Source organism: Ranitomeya imitator, chromosome 5 (assembly GCF_032444005.1).
Source record: "Ranitomeya imitator isolate aRanImi1 chromosome 5, aRanImi1.pri, whole genome shotgun sequence".
In the NCBI taxonomy this organism is placed as follows: Eukaryota; Metazoa; Chordata; class Amphibia; order Anura; family Dendrobatidae; genus Ranitomeya; species Ranitomeya imitator.
The window spans coordinates 149138349-149158044 of NC_091286.1; the positions used below are offsets into that span (position 1 = coordinate 149138349).

At 39.7% G+C, this 19696-nt stretch overlaps 1 protein-coding gene across 1 annotated transcript in view; it reads left to right on the forward strand.

The window, feature by feature from the left end:
• Window positions 1–15674, forward strand: part of TMEM87B (transmembrane protein 87B) — a 58335-nt gene extending 42661 nt beyond the window's left edge. Inside the window, exons 12-20 of the mRNA XM_069769215.1 lie at window positions 132–203; window positions 1292–1400; window positions 1478–1536; window positions 2277–2380; window positions 5406–5476; window positions 5564–5628; window positions 8422–8474; window positions 10739–10769; window positions 10859–15674. Of these exons, the coding sequence (XP_069625316.1) occupies window positions 132–203; window positions 1292–1400; window positions 1478–1536; window positions 2277–2380; window positions 5406–5476; window positions 5564–5628; window positions 8422–8474; window positions 10739–10769; window positions 10859–10900 (606 nt within the window). The 3' untranslated portion in view covers window positions 10901–15674. The remainder of the gene's footprint in view (window positions 1–131; window positions 204–1291; window positions 1401–1477; window positions 1537–2276; window positions 2381–5405; window positions 5477–5563; window positions 5629–8421; window positions 8475–10738; window positions 10770–10858) is intronic.
• Window positions 15675–19696: the final 4022 nt, after the last annotated feature.

Genomic DNA, 19696 nt, shown 5'->3' on the forward strand with positions numbered 1-19696 from the left:
CCTTCCCAAATATTGTTAAAAAATCCTCCAAATAAAAAGAATATTATTGATTTCTCAGGACAAATCTCATGTCTGCTTTTTCTGCATGTAATTGTAATATAATGAATGTTTTTTTTTTTTTTTTATTCCAGGCAAAAGAATCCGAATTGGTATTGCTGGCAAGTATCCCACTAGCTCTCCTGGACTCCATGTTGTGCTGGTGGATATCCTTTACTATTCAAACTCCTACCACTTTAGGAAGAAGGAACACGCGTACTGTTTCTTGATGGGCTTTGGTGTGCTTTCAGACAATGTGATCTTATTAGATAAATGTGCTTACTATTCATTGTGTAAATTTATGAAATCTACAAATTACTGTATTTAAAAATGATGTTTTCTTATCGCTGGAAAATTACTTAAGTGCTGGCCCTTACAGATGCATTTACCATGAAAGATTATCATTACAAGCATTCTTAAAAAGTGTAAACTAACTGCCAATTATTCAATGAATGAGCAAAGCGCTCTTTCGTTGGGTAAAATGGTGTCTTTTTGCATCACAAGAGATCATCGTTCTTGGTGGTGGGCCGTCCTGTGTTAAAAAGGCCTGTGCTTGTGAGAATGCTTGGGAGACTAAAACTTAACATTTAATTGTTTCTATTAAAATCATACAAACACAATATAACCATATATAAGACACATTCTAAAACTCATAAGACAAATCAGGGTGTCTAGAGTTTCCAGATTGCTAGTGACAAGGTCACAGAACCCACAAATGCTTCTAGCTTTAGCAAAAGTAAGCTTATAACTTGTCAACTAAACAATTCGCGTATTATTCAGATTCGGTTATAAGGGTCAAGAAAAGAAAAGGTCTCACCCAGTGCCAATCGAAGGTTCACCGGTATCCCGAGAGGTCTTCTCAAATGACTTAGGAGAAGGACATGCTCTTAGTGTTTGAATTGTAGATCTCCCTTTTAAGTTTTTTTATAACCTCCCCGCCTACCCCCTAAAAATACAAACAATTTTCTGCAGTTTATTTTAAAACCTTTTCACACCAGAAATTACCCTCATCTTTGTTAATCTTGAGAAAAGTTTGACATCCTTTTGTAATATGCTAGGTAGTAGCACATGCAAAAATTTCTAGTATAATGTAATACTATCTGAATTTCTGAGCTGAGTTGATGTTATGCTGCAGTCCATCTGCTTGAATTATGATTTTTTTCTTTTAAATCCGTTTGTATGTTGCATTATGTTCCTTTTTTGTATATTTCTGGTCTTGGTTGTCACTGATCTGCTTTCCTTAGCCCATATATACATATTTGTAAGTTTGGCACAAACAATGAAGATACTAAAGTTAAGAAAGAATGTAGTGAAATATTCGTTATACAGACACTTTACCAACACTTTGATTTTTGCTATATTGGGTAAGTTTTCTTAAGTTCCCTTTTTTTGTGGTTTTAAAAGGTTTTCCTTTCCTAATTTGTATTGTCTTTTCCCAAAGCTTCTGTAGTATTCATGGCTTGGACTACTACAAAGTTCCGATTGGCAGATTGTCCATCTGTAAGTATAACACGGATACATATTAATGCCGAACTCTCTAGCTAACGCAGTAAATTGTATTAGTTAATTTTGGATGTTTTAGAAGGAAGCTTTACATTTATACAATAATACTATGTTGGATCATTACATCTAATGTTTTGTGCTTGTGGTTAATAACCACTGCCAGTGGTGTCTGGGTGCAAATTACTCCACTGTCCCCATTGAAGGTACATGCACACTAGAGCAAACCGAACATTCATGTTTATGTGGAGGTCGGGAAACATGGCTGTTGGCTGACCGCTAGCTATGTTCCCACAATCAGTAAACGCATCCAACCCGCAGCATCCAGCTGTTGCAGCAGAGTGGATGGGATTTCAAGAAATCCCATGCCCACTATGCGTGCACAGACACCCGTGGAGACGAACATGTGGCACGTCTCTCCAGACCGCAGCATGATAATTTTACCATTAGAATGTGTTGGACCGGTTAATCAAAACGGCAGCGCCTTGGATGCAGCGAACATGCGCTGCCTCCACAGCGCTGCTGTTCTGGATCGTGGACGCACAGCCTAAGGAGGTGTATTTGAAACTTAAGCAAGACATTATCTCCCATTTTATATATAATATATATATATATATATAGTGTGTGTGTGTGTATATATATATATATATACACACACACACACACAGTTAGGCATAAATAGGCTCCTTCTAGTTGTCTTCCTTTTGTGATTCCAATGTCCCCCTTAATATCTGTTACAGGACTGGATGGAGCTCTGGGTGGATGACGCTTTCTGGAGGTTCCTGTTCTCTGTTGTGTTATTGGTTATTATGTTTCTGTGGGGGCCATCTGCAAACAACCAAAGGTACATTTCCAAGTACTGTACAAGCTGTGTCCATTTTAACTACTTTGCTGCTCCCTGCTACTTTTTTTTATGAAGAGTCTAGAACATTTCTATGACGAGGCTACAAAAAGATTTGTATATTCAAAAATACAATTCCACTGCGTACACAGTACACAAATTGCAGATTCAGCCATTAAATCTGAAAATAGGCTCATAACTGTTTTAGTAGTAATCCTTAGCTACTCCACAAGAAGCTCACACCAAAACAAAGGAGTTCTTTTAGCTAAAATATATAGTTTTTATTAGGTGTACATAAATAGCGTTTTAATAAACCAAAAACATAAGACAAAAACAGGGCACTGGCAACATAGCAGTACATGTAACATTGTAAAGATAGCTACAATGAATATGGATGTAAGACTAGACACAGTGATCAGAAACTATTATATAAACAGGCATACTTACATATGTATGTGTAATATATATTATAAATATTAGTTTTATATTTTAATCTTATTAATAATTCAGTCTGTTCACAAGCTTGGAGACATTTTTAATAGTTTAATGCTGTTTGTAAGGGTATTTGCCCACGTTGCAGATTTCCTGCAGATCTGCAGCATTTATTTCCGCTCAGAAACGCAGATCCGCAAGTGATTTATGGTCTGTGCACACGTTGCGGATTTGGCTGCGGAACCACAGCGGATTTGGCCCTACGGATTCGCAGCAGTTTTCCATGTGGTTTACAATACCATGTAAACCTATGGAAAACCAAATCCGCAGTGCACATGCTGCGGAAACACTGCGTTTTATTTTCTGCAGCATGTCAATTCTTTGTGCGGATTCCGCAGCGTTTTACACCTGCTCCAAAATTGGAATCCACAGGTGTGAAAACGCATGTGAAATCTGCACAAAAACCGTTTTTTCAGAATCTGCACGGAAAAATCCACATACGAATCCGCAACGTGTGCACATACCCTTACAGTACAATGTAAATCAATGGCAAAAAAAAAAGCTGTGCTAATGGCGTGGAAAAATCTGCACGGAAAATGCAGCAGATTCAAAAAAGGACCATATCACTTCTTTTTGCAGATCTGCTGCATTTCTGCACCCATTCCATAATAGAAATCTGCAGGGGTAAAAAAAGGAAGAAATCCGCACAAAAATCTGCAACGTGTGCACAGACCTAAAAAAGGAGCAGATTCTGACCTGCGTTCTCTGCCAAGAAGCACCTTGAGGGGTTTAATTTTAGAATGGTGTCACTTTTGGGTACTTTGTCATACAGATTCACTTCAAATGTGATGTGGTCCCTAAAAAAAAAAAAAAAAAAAAAAGAGGGTTTGCAAATTTTGTTGGAAGAATGAGGAGGTGCTGGTCAACTTTAAGTCCTTCTAACTTCCTAACCAAGAAAAAATAGTTTCAAAATTTGTGCTGATGTAAAGGAGACATGTGGGAAATGTTGTTTATTAAATATTTTGTGTGACACACGCTCTAAGGACATAAGAATTAAAATTCTGAAAATTGCAATTTTTCACCAAATGTCTCTTTTTTTTTTTTAACAAATAAATGCAAATTAGCACTATCAGTAAGTACGATATGTCACACAAAACAATCTGAGTCTGTGGGATCCGTTGAAGCGTTCCAGAGTTATTACTATAGAATGTGACACTGGTCAGATTTGTAAGATTTGGCTTGGTCATTAACCCCTTCACGACCTCTGCCGTACTATTACTGTGGAGGTCGGCTACCCAGCTTTGATGTAGGGCTCCAGCACTGAGCCCACATCAAAGTCGCTACATGTCAGCTGTTTGGTGCAGCTGACATGTGCCCGCAATAGCGGCGGGTGAAATCGCGATTCACCAGCCGCTATTAACTAGTTAAATGCCACTGTCAAATGCTGACAGCGGCATTTAACCGGCGCTTCCGGCAATCGGACTGGAAATGAACGCATCGCCGACCCCCGTCACATGATCGGAGGTCAGCGATGCGTCTGCATAGTAACCATAGCGATCCTTGAGACCTCTATGGTTACTGATGCCGGTTTGCTGTGAGCACCACCCTGTGGTCAGTGCTAATAGCAATGCAGGAATTCCGCTACATAGGAGCAATCTGATGATCGCTCCTATGTAGCAGAGCCGATCGAGTTGTGCCAGCTTCTAGCCTCCCATGGAGGCTATTGAAGCATGGCAAAAGTAAAAAAAAAAAAAAAGTTTAAAAAAATATGAAAAAAAAAAAAAAATTCTAAGTTTAAATCACCCCCCTTTCGCCGCATTCACAATAAAACAATAAAAAAAAATCAAACATACACATATTTGGTATCGCCGCGTTCAGAATCGCCTGATCTATCAATTAAAAAAAAGGATTAACCTGATCGCTAAACAGCGTAGCGAGAAAACAATTCGAAACGCCAGAATTCCTTTTTTTGGTCGCCGCGACATTGCATTAAAATGCAATAACGGGCGATTAAAAGAATGTATCTGCACCAAAATGGTATAATTAAAAACGTCAGCTCGGCACGCAAAAAATAAGCTCTCACCCGACCACAGATCCCGGAAAATGGAGACGCTACGGGTATCAGAAAATGGCACCATTTTTTTTTTTTTTTTACCAGTTAGATGAAACGTAACCTAGACATGTTTGGGGTCTATGAACTCGTAATGACCTGGAGAATTATAATCGCAGGTCAGCGTTAGCATTTAGTGAACCTAGCAAAAAAGCCAAACTAAAAACAAGTGTGGGATTGCACTTTTTTTGCAATTTCACCACACTTGGAATTTTTTTCCTTGTTTTCTAGTACACAACATGCTAAAACCAAGGATGTCGGTCAAAAGTGCATCTGGTCCTGCAAAAAACAAGCCCTCACATGGCCAAATTGGCGAAAAATAAAAAAGTTATGGCTCTGTGAAAGAGGGGAGGGAAAAACGAGAACGCAAAAAAAACGGAAAAGGGCAAGGTCGTGAAGGGGTTAATGTCAAAATTGGCACTGTTTTTAAGGGGTTAAGCACAATTGTTGTTTAGGCTGATAGAATTCTCTGCCCTCATTTATTAGGTATGCATTCACCCCTCTCATGGATGATTCAGATGATGAAGTAGAAGAATTCATTGTGACAGATCACTTAGGTGAGTAACAATGTTCTGCTACATTAGTCACTACTGCTCCTGTCTGCAGGGTTAATAACTTTCCTATTGTGTTCTCTGTACCTGAAGGCATGAAGCTTAGGGGAACAAAGCCTGAGCCCAATGGAACAGCCAAGAATACTGCTACAAGTGCTGTGAGTACTCCCTTTCTTTTTGAAATCTGCATGTAAAATGGAGGTATGTCATTGGTTTTGCTTCTAAAGATGCTTCCATAGACTGACATTTTTGACAGTTTATTATGAAAGTGAGTGTGAAAAATTATGTAATTTATACAAGATGGCAGTAGTATTTTAGAGATACTGGTTATCCTGATGGGTTTCCCAGCTCTGTTATTTAAAATCTGACATCTATTGGCTGAGAGTAATTTAGTTTAAAACATGTAGGATCATTTCCAAAATGCAGAAGTCTGAGCTTAGCACTTGACGTTATAACATGGCCATACACATTGGGACAGTGATGGGCAATTTTTTGAATGTGGTGAGTCAAAAATTCGCCAAAAATCAAACAAGCATAATTAGGGTGGTGTGTCCCTTCGAGAAAAAAAAACATAATTTCGCCATATTTATAGTTTAACAAAAATGTAAAATTGTACTATATAACTGTATTTAATAAACCAAAAACAAATTATTTAACTTACCTGCTTAGTGCCTTCTTTGCTCATCCGTCAGTCGGTTTCTTTTGTTGGTCACTTGTGTGGGGTGCCGTGAACGAAGATAAGTGAGGAGGAGGGGGAATTCTTTAACCTGCCCATTAGTGACTTTGTTGCTGAATTTCATTGGCTAAATCTTCAATTGAAGATTCTCAAACTTGCAGAAGCTCAGGTCGTTCATTGTGTGCAATAAAATGCTGGAAATGTTTTACCAGTCCGTTGTGGCAAGCGCCATCTTTTTTGCTATCATATGATGGGGCAGTAGTGTGCGAGTATCTGACGCTAATAAGCTCAACAACCTTATGAAGAAGGCAAGCGCGGCTGTTGGCCTCCATCTGGACTCTTTTGAGGAGGTAGTGGAAGATGGGATTCAGATGAAGTGTAGGGCTACAGTTGTGGCCGAAAGTATTGACACCCCTGCAATTCTGTCAGATAATACTTAGTTTCTTCCTGAAAATGATTGCAATCACAATTCTTTGGTATTATTATCTTCATTTAATTTGTATTGTATTGGCACCCTCAGCCTAATACTTGGTTGCACAACCTTTAGCCAAAATATGTCCGACATCCGGGTCACCAGACTGAGAAACCTTCAGTGCATGATCAGCAAGTCTTCCTATCAGTGCAACGCTGACAGCTTCCTTCGCATGCAGATGCTGCTTTATCTGTATACTATAGAAGCGATCGGCCTGCAAAAAATGATTGTCCCATAATGGGACAAAGCAAAAAAGTTAGAAAAAAGTAAAAAAAAAAAAAAGTTTTTAAATCATTGTAAAAGTATATATAAAAGAATCAATATACATTCTACCACTAAATAAATATTTGAAAAAAAAAAATCTAAACAATAAAAGTACACATTTGGTATCGCTGCGTCTGGAACGACCCGACCTATAAAACTGTCCCACTAGTTAACCCCTTTAGTGAACACCGTAAAAAATAAAAAAAGGCAAAAAACAATGCTTTATCATCATACTGCCGAACAAAGTGTAATAACACACGATCATAAAGATAGATAAACGTGGTACCGCTGAAAACTTCACTTTGTCCCGCGAAAAACAAGCCGCAATACAGCTTCATCAGCGGATAAGTAAAAGTTATAGCTCTCAGAATAAAGTGATGCAAAAATAATTTTTTTTTCTATAAAAGTTTTTATCGTATAAAAGCACCAAAATATAAAAAGCGATATAAATGAGGTATCGCTGTAATCATACTGACCCAAAGAATAAAACTGCTTTATCAATTGTACCACATGTAGAACTGTATAAACCCCCACCCAAAAGAAATTCATGAATTGCTGGTTTTTGTTCATTCTGCCTCCCAAAAATCAGAATAAAAAGCGATCAAAAAATGTCATGTGCCCGAACATGGTACCAATAAAAACGTCAACTCATCCCGCAAAAAAGAAGACCCCCATATAACTGTGTGGGCCAAAATATGGAAAAAGTACAGCTTTCAAAATGTGGCAATGCAAAAACTATTTTTTGCAATAAAAAGCGTCTTTTAGTGTGTGACAGCAGCAAAACGTAAAAAAAGGCTATAAGATCTTTCACACGTCCTGATATTTCCAGTACAGGAGATGTCACTCTGTGTGTGAAATAATACGTGCCGCATCAGTACCACACGGACGATCGACAGGGAAGAAGCGTTGCAGTATGCTCTGTTCCCCGGCGCCGGATGCTGAACACTGCTCTCATCATTCTCCCCCTGCTCTGCCGGCGATCAGCGTGAGCAGGGGAGAATGATGAGAGTTACATTTACATAATGAGAGTTACATTTAAGTGATAAAAGAGCAGGCGGTGGCTGATGGGACTATTACTCCCATGGAGTGAAAATGGCAGCTCCCAGTGGCAAACATAAAAGTCAATAAATAAATAACTATTATAGTAGTTAATTTAATTTTATATTAAAAATAGATTGTATAATCAATAATTATTAATACAAAACTTAAAATCGCGCCACCCTCCTTTTAAAAAGGCAAGTGGCAGAGAACAGGGCGGAAACATATAAACTCCATACTGACTGAGGGCATGGTAGCTGCAGCAGGACAGAAAGCAAAATGGCCGACAGAAAAAACTAGGTTTTAATAACAGAAAATAACAGCGGATATGACAGAGACTGAGAACCTTACATAAAGAATAGATAGATTTGCTGTTGGACACGTGATAAAAGTTCCACATTCTACCAATTTGGTGGGGTCCCAACAGTCAGACCTTCACCTTCTTATAAGTGATAGTTCGTGTTAAGTGCACTCCCTTAATTCCCTTATCTTCTTGTTTAGGATGAAGACCTAAAGTGGGTAGAAGAAAACATCCCATCTTCTTTTGCGGACATGTAATTATGATTTAAATATTGTATTTGTTCTCTGATGTATCATACTATTAACATTTTCCTAAGGCCGATTTCACACACCCGACATTCACTGGTCGACCACTTTCCTTGAGTCTCCTGACATCGAGGTCTGTACCTGGTGACTGTTGAATGTGTAAAATGAACCTTAAAGTGAACCTGACAGCTGATAAATGCGCAATCCATGTATGTTTTACTTTGAAACTTTTCGGCGTTGCAGGGAATAACTTTTAATAACTACCACGGACTGAGCTGCACGGGCGACTAGTCAGACAGGCGGTTCCCCAGTGGCATCTCCCTGCTCACAGTCCTGAATTGTCACGCATCTCCTTACAACTTGGGAATACACCTTTAAGTTACATTGGAATGAGTAGTCTTTTCTTAAAAGGATATTATAGTTTCAGGAACAAAAAAAACTAATTTTGCTTAGTGAAGAAATTATGCCATTTTCAAGTATACAATGGCTTGCAAAAATATTTACCCCTTTGCTTTTTTTTCATCTGTTTTGTTACATGACAACCTGTGTTTAAATATTTTTGTAATCCGATTTGTATGTGATGCATCAGCACTAAATAGTCTACGTTAGTGAAGTGAAAAAAACATAGGCTTAAATTAAATTTATGGGATCACATAACTAAGAATGGGCATGTGCATATGTATTCACCCCTTTTTCAATGATGTCTCTAAAAATTTCTGGTGCAAGCAATTGCGTTCATAAGTCACATGCTTCAAGAAAGGAAGTCCCCCTGTGTCAATCTAAGTGTCACATGGTCTGTCACTATATACACACATTTTCTGATAGGCCACAGAGGCTGAAAAAAATTAAGTAAGAGGCATCACTAACCAAACAACACCATGAAGGCCAAGGAGATCTCTAAACAAGTCAGGGACAAAGTTTAGAAGTACAAGTTAAGGTTGGGTGATAAAGAAAAATAATATCCCAATCTCTGATGATCCCACTGCAGCATCATCAAATATATTATCATCAAATGGAAAGAACATGGTGCCACAACAAACCTGACAAGAGAGGGCCGGCTACCATAACTCTCAGCCCGGGCAAGGAGGGCATTAATCAGAGAGGTAGCACAGAGACCAAAGGTAACCCTGAAGGAGCTGCAGAGTTCCAAAGCAGAGACTGGAGTATTTGTCTGTACGATCACAATAAGTCATACACTCCATAGAGTTGACCTTTCTGGAAGAGTGGGCAGAAAAAAAGCCTTTACTTACAAAAATTGTAAGGCTTTTTTTCAGTTTGCCAAAAGTCATGGGAGACTCCCCAAAAGGATGGAGGATAGTGATGTGGTCAGATGAAACCAAAATTGAACTTTTTGGCCACTAAGGTAAACCCTATGTCTGGTGCCAAACCAACACTGCTCATCACCAAGAACACCATTCCCACAGCGAAATGTGGTGGCAGCATCATGCAGTGGGAATGTTTTCCTGCAGCAAGGACAGTGAAAATAGTCCCAACTCGAGGGGGAAGATGGATGGTGTGAAATACAGGGATATTCTTGAGAAAAGCCTGTGTCGGACTGTCAGTGATTTGAGACTGAGACAGAGCTTCATCTTCCAACAAAACAATGACCCAAAGCTTACTGCTGAAGCAACACTCCAGTGGTTTAAGAGGAAATGTTTTGGAGTGGCTGAGTCAAAGCCCAGACCTTAATCCAATTGGGTATCTGTGATCAGACGTGAAGGTTTCCTCTTGTGAACAGCAATCAATCTAACTTGGAGCTGGAGCAGTTTTGAGGAATGGGCAAATATCCCAGTGGCAAGATGTGGAAAGCCCATAGAGGCTTATCTAAAATGACTTGCAGTTGTAATTGCTGCAAAAGGAGGCTCTACAAAGTACTGACTTTAGAGGGGTGATGGTTATGCACACTGAAGTTTTAGTTATTTTGTCCTATATGTTGTTTGCTTCACAATAAAAAGATGGGGGAGTTTTGTCTATACTTCCCTTACGTAGTGATCTCCTACATGAGGCCCATGCATTCTGGGAAATGTGAGATTGTCAGCTCGTGTCACCCATAGGGGGGTGCGGAGTCTTTACTTCCTTTACATAGTGATCTCCTAGATAATGCCCAGTCTGCTGAGAGCTGTCAGAACATGGCTCTGCTCTGAATTAAATGCCATCCAGTTTGTATTTGTTTCCCTTATTCTTCACACTCTTAATATTTTCATCCCAGTATTCTCTTTTCAGTTTGAAATTCCCTTTAAATACTCAGTGTATTCACTTTGTTTTTTTTCAGAGCGCTTCCAGTATTGCTGGACTCTGACGAGGTAAGTCATTCCAATTTGCTTGTAAAATCTCTGTTCTAACTCTTTCTAAGTTCTTTTAACTTCCTTTTTGTGTTCTTTTGGACATGCAGGAGATTATGATGACCAAATACGAAATGTCTAAAACGGAGTGACAGGTTATTTCTCATCTGTGATCTGTCCCAGCTCCATCCTGACGCCAGCATTGGTACTGACTACTTCAATCGTGAAGAGTTCGAAGTGTAAACTAGTGTTTGGTGTGTTATTACAGACTTTTCTCATTTTTATTGTTGACTAAAAAAACTCTGTTCTATGAGAAAATTATTTTACAGCAAAGCAAATGTGAAGAGCCCTTCTTGCCAATTTTTTTTTATAACTTTCTTTCCTTCATTTCTACAAATTGTGGTGTGTTTATATTTTGGATGAATCGAAAATATGTGTGAACTATACATATACATTATCATATATTTAGGATGAGCCTTCAGATAGGTGAGCATTATGGAACGTAAGATATTGTACTCTTTTGCTCCTGTCATCCAGCAAGACTGGATATGTACTGTATGTGGTATGCAGTTACTGCAGATGTCAGTGAACATGGTGTAAAGTCACAAATTCCCTTGATCAAGTTCTTTTGCAATGTTCTTCCATTCTGCAGTACCTTTATGATAATTGACTTTTTCTTATTTATTGGATTGCTTGCATCTTAATTTATGATTCATTCATATTCTTTGCCTTAAATAGAGAAGCACATTTCGGGCACATGGCAAAAATCTTGCAACTGAAGACAGGGAGGCTCCATCTCTTCTAATATGCATACGTTTTTGTTATGCACATTGCGTGGTTATAAATATGCAGAGGTTCATGTAAATATTTTGGAGGAACAGCTATGACCCCATGCAAATAAAGTTTCTCATCCCCTTTCTAATCTTGGAAGATTAAGTTTTGTGAATAAAATTTTGACAAAAGTTTTATTGAAGCATTTGTAACAGGTTTAACAGATTTCAGCCTCCCTATACTTTACTTTGTAACCTTACCAGCTGCTTTCATTCTTACAAAAGCAATAATTACATTTCACTATTAATATTGTTCTTTTAACGCAGATTTGTATGCATCTGAAAGTTTTAGTTTGTAAAAATACATATACAGGTCCTTCTCAAAAAATTAGCATATAGTGTTAAATTTCATTATTTACCATAATGTAATGATTACAATTAAACTTTCATATATTATAGATTCATTATGCACCAACTGAAATTTGTCAGGTCTTTTATTGTTTTAATACTGATGATTTTGGCATACAACTCCTGATAACCCAAAAAACCTGTCTCAATAAATTAGCATATTTCACCCATCCAATCAAATAAAAGTGTTTTTTAATAACAAACAAAAAAACCATCAAATAATAATGTTCAGTTATGCACTCAATACTTGGTCGGGAATCCTTTGGCAGAAATGACTGCTTCAATGCGGCGTGGCATGGAGGCAATCAGCCTGTGACACTGCTGAGATGTTATGGAGGCCCAGGATGCTTCAATAGCGGCCTTAAGCTCATCCAGAGTGTTGGGTCTTGTGTCTCTCAACTTTCTCTTTACAATATCCCACAGATTCTCTATGGGGTTCAGGTCAGGAGAGTTGGCAGGCCAATTGAGCACAGTAATACCATGGTCAGTAAACCATTTACCAGTGGTTTTGGCACTGTGAGCAGGTGCCAGGTCGTGCTGAAAAATGAAATCTTCATCTCCATAAAGCATTTCAGCCGATGGAAGCATGAAGTGCTCCAAAATCTCCTGATAGCTAGCTGCATTGACCCTGCCCTTGATGAAACACAGTGGACCAACACCAGCAGCTGACATGGCACCCCACACCATCACTGACTGTGGGTACTTGACACTGGACTTCAGGCATTTTGGCATTTCCTTCTCCCCAGTCTTCCTCCAGACTCTGGCACCTTGATTTCCGAATGACATGCAAAATTTGCTTTCATCAGAAAAAAGTACTTGGGACCACTTAGCAACAGTCCAGTGCTGCTTCTCTGTAGCCCAGGTCAGGCGCCTCTGCCGCTGTTTATGGTTCAAAAGTGGCTTTACCTGGGGAATGCGGCACCTGTAGCCCATTTCCTGCACACGCCTGTGCACGGTGGCTCTGGATGTTTCCACTTCTCCACAATCTTCCTCAGGGTCCGGTCTCCTCTTCTCGTTGTACAGCGTTTTCTGCCACATTGTTTCCTTCCAACAGACTTACCATTGAGGTGCCTTGATACAGCACTCTGGGAACAGCCTATTTGTTGAGAAATTTCTTTCTGGGTCTTACCCTCTTGCTTGAGGGTGTCAATGATGGCCTTCTTGACATCTGTCAGGTCGCTAGTCTTACCCATGATGGGGGTTTTGAGTAATGAACCAGGCAGGGAGTTTATAAAAGCCTCAGGTATCTTTTGCATGTGTTTAGAGTTAATTAGTTGATTCAGAAGTTTAGGGTAATAGGTCGTTTAGAGAACCTTTTCTTGATATGCTAATTTATTGAGACAGGTTTTTTGGGTTATCAGGAGTTGTATGCCAAAATCATCAGTATTAAAACAATAAAAGACCTGACAAATTTCAGTTGGTGGATAATGAATCTATAATATATGAAAGTTTAATTGTAATCATTACATTATGGTAAATAATGAAATTTAACACTATATGCTAATTTTTTGAGAAGGACCTGTATATGATCAAAGGAGCCTTTTTTTTTCCTCTATTGAGATTTATTATTGAATATTTTACATTTCGACCCAAATAAGGCTGGTTTCACACTAGTGTTTTGCTGAGCTGCGGACTTCCTCTGAAGCCCCGCCCACGGCCACTCAGCTCCGCCCACTTCCACAAGCGGCCTAGTACCTATCTTTAACATTAGGTACGCAGGTCGTACGGATACCTCCAAATGCATTGTTTTGATGATGCGGCAACCCGCGTAAAACGCAGCTGGTTGGAATTTTTTTTCTCTGCAGCGTCAAAACGACGCATGCGGAGAGGCATCCGCATACATCCGCACAACCTTCGTACCTAATGTTAAAGATAGGTACGCAGGCTGCATGCGGAAGTGGGTGGAGCTGAGCGGCGGAGGTGCGGCCATGGGCGGGGCTTCACAGAGGAAGTCCGCAGCTCCGCAAAACCCTAGTGTGAAACTAGCCTAAGATATTATACATTGCATTATGGAGTTTAAGGTGATTTATGCTGCGCAAGTAATGGTTTGGGCACAGAATTTCTTTGTATTGATGTTAAATCAAAATATCAATGGTCCAGAACCAAATAAATTGTCACAAGGCTATATGTAAATGAAGAACTGCGGCACAGCCGTACACAAGGGACACTGGATGAGCGCAGTGAACGCTGGAGATTTTATTCAGCAATATATAACTTTATAGAAAAAGAACAACATAAATCAATAAGAAACAGAAGCTTCTTGTGTGAGGGATGCAGAGAAGACTGTTCAGACCATATGTATATGTAATCATTAGACATAATGAACACCTGCCCACGACAGAAATATAGTAGCTACTGAAGTAGAGATTATTCCATGCACAGTATCCTATAGTGTTCCACAGCGGGCGTTTACAAATATATACATCTTAGTATCTATTCTATAAATAACAGAGCTACAGAGCACTGCACATGAGAAAATTAATAAGGTTGTTGCATCCATAGGGCACTATATATAAAGTTAAGTAAAGTTGTGTAAAGTTAAAGTGCTAGTACATGACTTCAGATTATTCCATAGTGGAATTTAACACCTATATTAAAGTAGTATAGGAAAAAGTGCCCGTGCATGTAAAAAAAGGAGCAAATTAATCCATGTGAGTGTTTCCCATATATAATAGTAGTCAAGATGGGAGAATGCTAACATACCAATAACGTAAAGAAGTCACAATATCTTTATAAAGTGAGTACGAGCTGCATTAGATAGTGTGGAAAGATGCATTATAGTATGAGGTTCAATATAAGCAACTTACTGGGTATGTAGGGTGGCTGGAATAGATCGGAGTCCCTCTACCCCGACGCACGTTTGGTCCACATGTCCTCGTCCGCACTTCTTCAGGGAAAAGTATGTAGCTCTGTTATTTACAAATATATACATGTAATCTCAAATCATCAGACTCTTAAAGAAGACCCTTGTAGACTAAATGGTGTCATTTTATTTCTCAAATGTGATGTACCATAATCACTGATGGTCCTGTATTAAAAATAATAGTGCAAACAAGTGATATCAATAGTTTAGATCCCAAAGGCGAGTTACTACAACCCATATGTTCATGTATTATAGCTTGCTTTCAGATGTTGTGTTAGTAGCAGAAATACCCTACTGAGGTGGCGGCAGTAGGGCATATGGATTCCCTCCACTCTATGGTATTGTTTTTCTTTTTATCTGATGAATGCTAAATCTAAAAAAAAAACTATGCCTCAGTAAAATATAGAAACATGGAAATAAAGTAGGGTCTCATAGACTTATATTTTGGGAATATTACAGGTTCAAGCTACGTGAACGTGGTAAAGTGCTGTAATATGGTTGTCTGCAAAAGGCCAAACATTGCAACACAAAAATAGTATTATGGATGCAGTTCTCTGGACTTTTCCTAAAATTCACTCTATGTAAAAAAGCATCACCGTAAATTTGTAGAAAAAACAAACCTGTGAGTGTGTGAATCAGCTGTATAGGGCACTATGTATAAAAGATAAAAAGAATTTAAAGTAACATAAATCCCCAACATAATACGAAATGTTTGTTTATTTAAAACCAATTGAAAATCCTTTTAATACCGAAATTTGTTTTCCGTCTGAGCCTGAATGATGGGTATGTTGATTCTGAAGGAATTTTTTTTACTTGAAACGGAAGATTTTGTTATTGTGCCTTAAAACTTATTCTGACTTTGAATAAAACTGTGTTTCTAAGGTTTGTTGTTTTAAGTGTGAGTTAAGTCTTTTCAGTTCTTTACAAGATCAATAAACCCAGATGTGCTGAGAAAATTTTAAAAAAATGCCAGCAATCCTCTTCTAAAATAGGATCAAAGAAAGTTATATGTTGTATTCCAGTAAGAACTGAGAAATTTGTGTTTCTAAGGAGCTACAGTAAGAACTGTCCTGTATCTGGCTGTTAGACAACTTGATGTGGTAGATACCTCTTTGCTGTGATGGCTTTCAGTGGAAGACAGAACATATCTAATTGAATCAGGATTTGTAATATTAGATGTAGAATTCCTTCTGTTTGCTCCCTTGAATAAGTTCGTTATACCATACCGGACTTCGGGCAAAGAGAGCTGTTATTATAGGGTTGATTCATTAAAGTGCTTATGCCAGATTTAAAACACTTTGAAAAGTAACAACATTTTTGTACAATGCGAACTTGAGCAAAACATTGTATCTTTTGGCAGCTCCGTTGACTGAATATGACAGGGTGTAGGCGCCTGCTGAGTTGATTAAAAATTACGCCATTTTAGTGGCTCAGCTTACAACTCAAATATTACCCCGGTCCCTGCATGGAAAAGCCTTTCTGATGAGGCCTCTGAATGAATTTGGCGCATCGTACCTCACCATGCCTGTTCATTAAGATTAGTGTGAATTGGCCTCTAAGTGTTATGAAGAATACATAGCCATGTCAGTCAAGTGAAGGGTACAAGCCATATTAATTACAACAGGACCTGTGAATGTTACTCACTCTGGGTCAGATGGTTTCTGCATCAACTATAGCGCAGTTGTTTTTCACTTTATCAAAATCCAGGTCTTAAGAATAAGACCCCCTTCACACGTCAGTGTTTTTGGCATGTGTGGTGACAGTTTTCATATGCACGCCAATGATAACATACGGGGCTGTGGACATGTCCGTGTATTCACACGGACTGTGTGTATGCGTGACCCACACATAGACATGTCCGTTTTTTTTTTAATGGCAGCATGGATGTTAATACGTCCCGCACACTGATGACCTAAAGTGTGACATCCCTGTGCCATCCTTGTGACATGTACCAGAATAGATATAACAGATGTTTAGGAGTTAAAGATGTGCATGATAGATATTGTGAGATATATAATTTGTGCTTTGCATGTGTAGCTTACTGTACTATTTTTAAGCTAATAAATGGAAAAAAAAAGACGTGGGGTCCCCCCCTATTTTTGATAACCTGCAAAGGTAAAGTTGACAGTTGTGGGCTTATATTATTAGGCTGAGAAGTTTTTTGATTATTGGTCCATTACCAGCCTAAAAACACCAGCCTGCAACCACCCTAAAATTGGCGCATCACGTTAGATGTGCCAATTCTTTTGCTTTTCCCAGCTTTTCCCAATTGCCCTGATGCGGTGGCAATCGGGTTAATGGTATTTGGGGTTGACGTCAGCTGTGATTTGTCAAAAATCACAGCTGACATCAAGCCCTGCTTTAGTAATGGAGAGGTTTCCATCAAGCATCATTAACTCAGGAATAAAAACAAAAAAACTTTATTTGGATACGCTATACCTGGTTCACCAATATATTGAAAAATACAAGTTACCGCTATTTACAGTCAGCGGGTACTGACACCAGTGTCCCATCTTACCCAGGCAGTGAAATGCATGAGAGATATGGCATCCCCACACATCCTACTACTCCAGAACACAATGCTACATAAGATTGGGACATTTTCCCTGTGTTGTGTAGCTCCGCCTCCAGGATCAGGACAATCAGGGCGCTTGTGACCAGAATAGTGTAGCACTGAACCCAATCCATTACCAGGTGGAAGCACAGAACCACAATTCCTAACAGTATCCCTCTCCATAGGAGAGACCTCCTTGCTCTTACCACCCACCTTGTCCAGAAACCTCTTATGGAACTCAGCAATGAGACTATTGGCATGTTGGCATATTACCTCTCGAGATCCAGGACCTCTCCTCCGGCCCGTACCTTTTCCAATGAATCAAATACTGAATGGTGTTCTGAATTATACGACAGTCCACAATGCTTTCTATCTCAAATTCCTCAGTATTCTCTACCAGTATAGGAGGAGGAGCATCCTGGGTCACAATAATAATGTTGCATAGAAAAAGACAGACCTACCCGAAAAGCCACCATATTGTTAACCTTGATAATTTATTATGCTTTTCTTATAATTCTTGCTAATGGGAAATTGTCCTATAAACCTGGGTGTGCGCATAGGAGATGGTACCTTAATCTTGAGATTCTTAGTAGACACCCAAATTTTGTCCTCCACTCTTGGGTTTGGTACCTTGCTGATGACATCGATCGGCCTGCCTCTTCATGCTCTCCCCTGCTTTCTTGAGATGGATATTGGTCTCCACCAGTAGCGCAGCTACAAGGGGTGCAGAGGGGGCCATCAACCTGGGCCCCACGCTCTGAGGGTGCCCATACGGAGATACGCTACTGTAACTATCGGCGTGTGCACAGCGTGCCGATAGTTACTTTCTGCATCAGAGTAGGGAGAATCGATCTCCCTGCTTTGCCGCCCGGCTGCTATGTGGCCCCTGAGCAGGTGGGGGGGCCCGATGCCAGCAGTGGGCCCCCTGTTTGTCATCGCAGGTTCATCTATATCGGCTGAATGCCGATACAGCTGACCACATTGATGAGAGAAGGAGCGCTACTCTCCTCCCATTATCCCTCTGTCAGCATCTGAATCACACTAACAGTGAGTGCGATAACATCAATACCCGGCCCCCGCTGCCCAGAGATGTGCAGGGCCTCATAGCAGAGGAGGAGCCAGGAAGAAGAGAGGTGAGTATTTTTATGGGGGGATTCCTTATACTACAGAGTCTGCTTATGGGGTTGCTTCCTTATTATAGTCTGCCGATGGGGGGGTCTGCCTTATACTACACAGTCTGCCTATGGGGGCTTCCTTATACTACAGAGTCTGCCTATGGAGGGCTTCCTTAGGCTGCCATCACACTAGCAGTATTTGGTCAGTATTTTACGTCAGTATTTGTAAGCCAAAACCAGGAGTGGAACAATTAGAGGAAAAGTAGAATGGAATCATATGCACTACTTCTGCATTTATCACCCACTCCTGGTTTTGGCTTACAAATACTGCTAGTGTGACGGCAGCCTTATACTACAGGGTCTGCCTATGGGGTGCTGCCTTATACTGCAGAGTCTGCCTAAGGGGGGGCTTCCTTATACTGAAGTCTGCTTATGGGTGCTGCCTTGTGCTAAAGAGTCTGCCTATGGGGACTGCCTTATGCTATAGAGTCTGCCTATGGGGTGCTTTATACAATATAGAGTGGGCCTATGGTCAGTGCATTATACTATATGAAGGCCTAGGGGGAGTGCATTGTACTATACTAGATGGTGGCTCGATTCTAACGCATCGGGTATTCTAGAATGCACAGCCACGTAGTATATAACACAGCCCACGTAGTATATAGCATAGCCACATAGTTGAGAACAATGTATGAAGCCAATCCAAAATATCAAAGGATAATAACCAGTTATATATGTATATTTATGAGATAATGGAATATGGCCAATACACAAAAAGAGTGGCAGACCACTCGGGAGCATAGCCACATAGTATATTGCACAGCCACGTAGTATTATAGTTCAAGGAGAACAAAAGGAGCGTTCAAAAAGCAAACGTAAAAAAAGTACAAAATTTATTGAAACATACAACAGACAACATATACAAACACATACATGAAATTAAGGACACTAAAACCACCCCAAACACCCGCACTGGTCATCAGAGCTATATAAAGTGTATATGATACCAGAAAAAGTATCACGCAAGTGGTACAGAATGGATAACCATGTCCATATCCAGCCCCATGGACCCCAGATTAAATCCCTCTGGTCCCAAAGTATAGACCTAGATGGGGCTTGTAGAAAGTACTGCAATACTAACAGTCCATAAGACTGGACACACTCCAGGAGACTGATAACACTGCCGGTCTAATAAAAGCATATAGCGTCACAGGCACAGTGAGACCAGTAACCAAGAG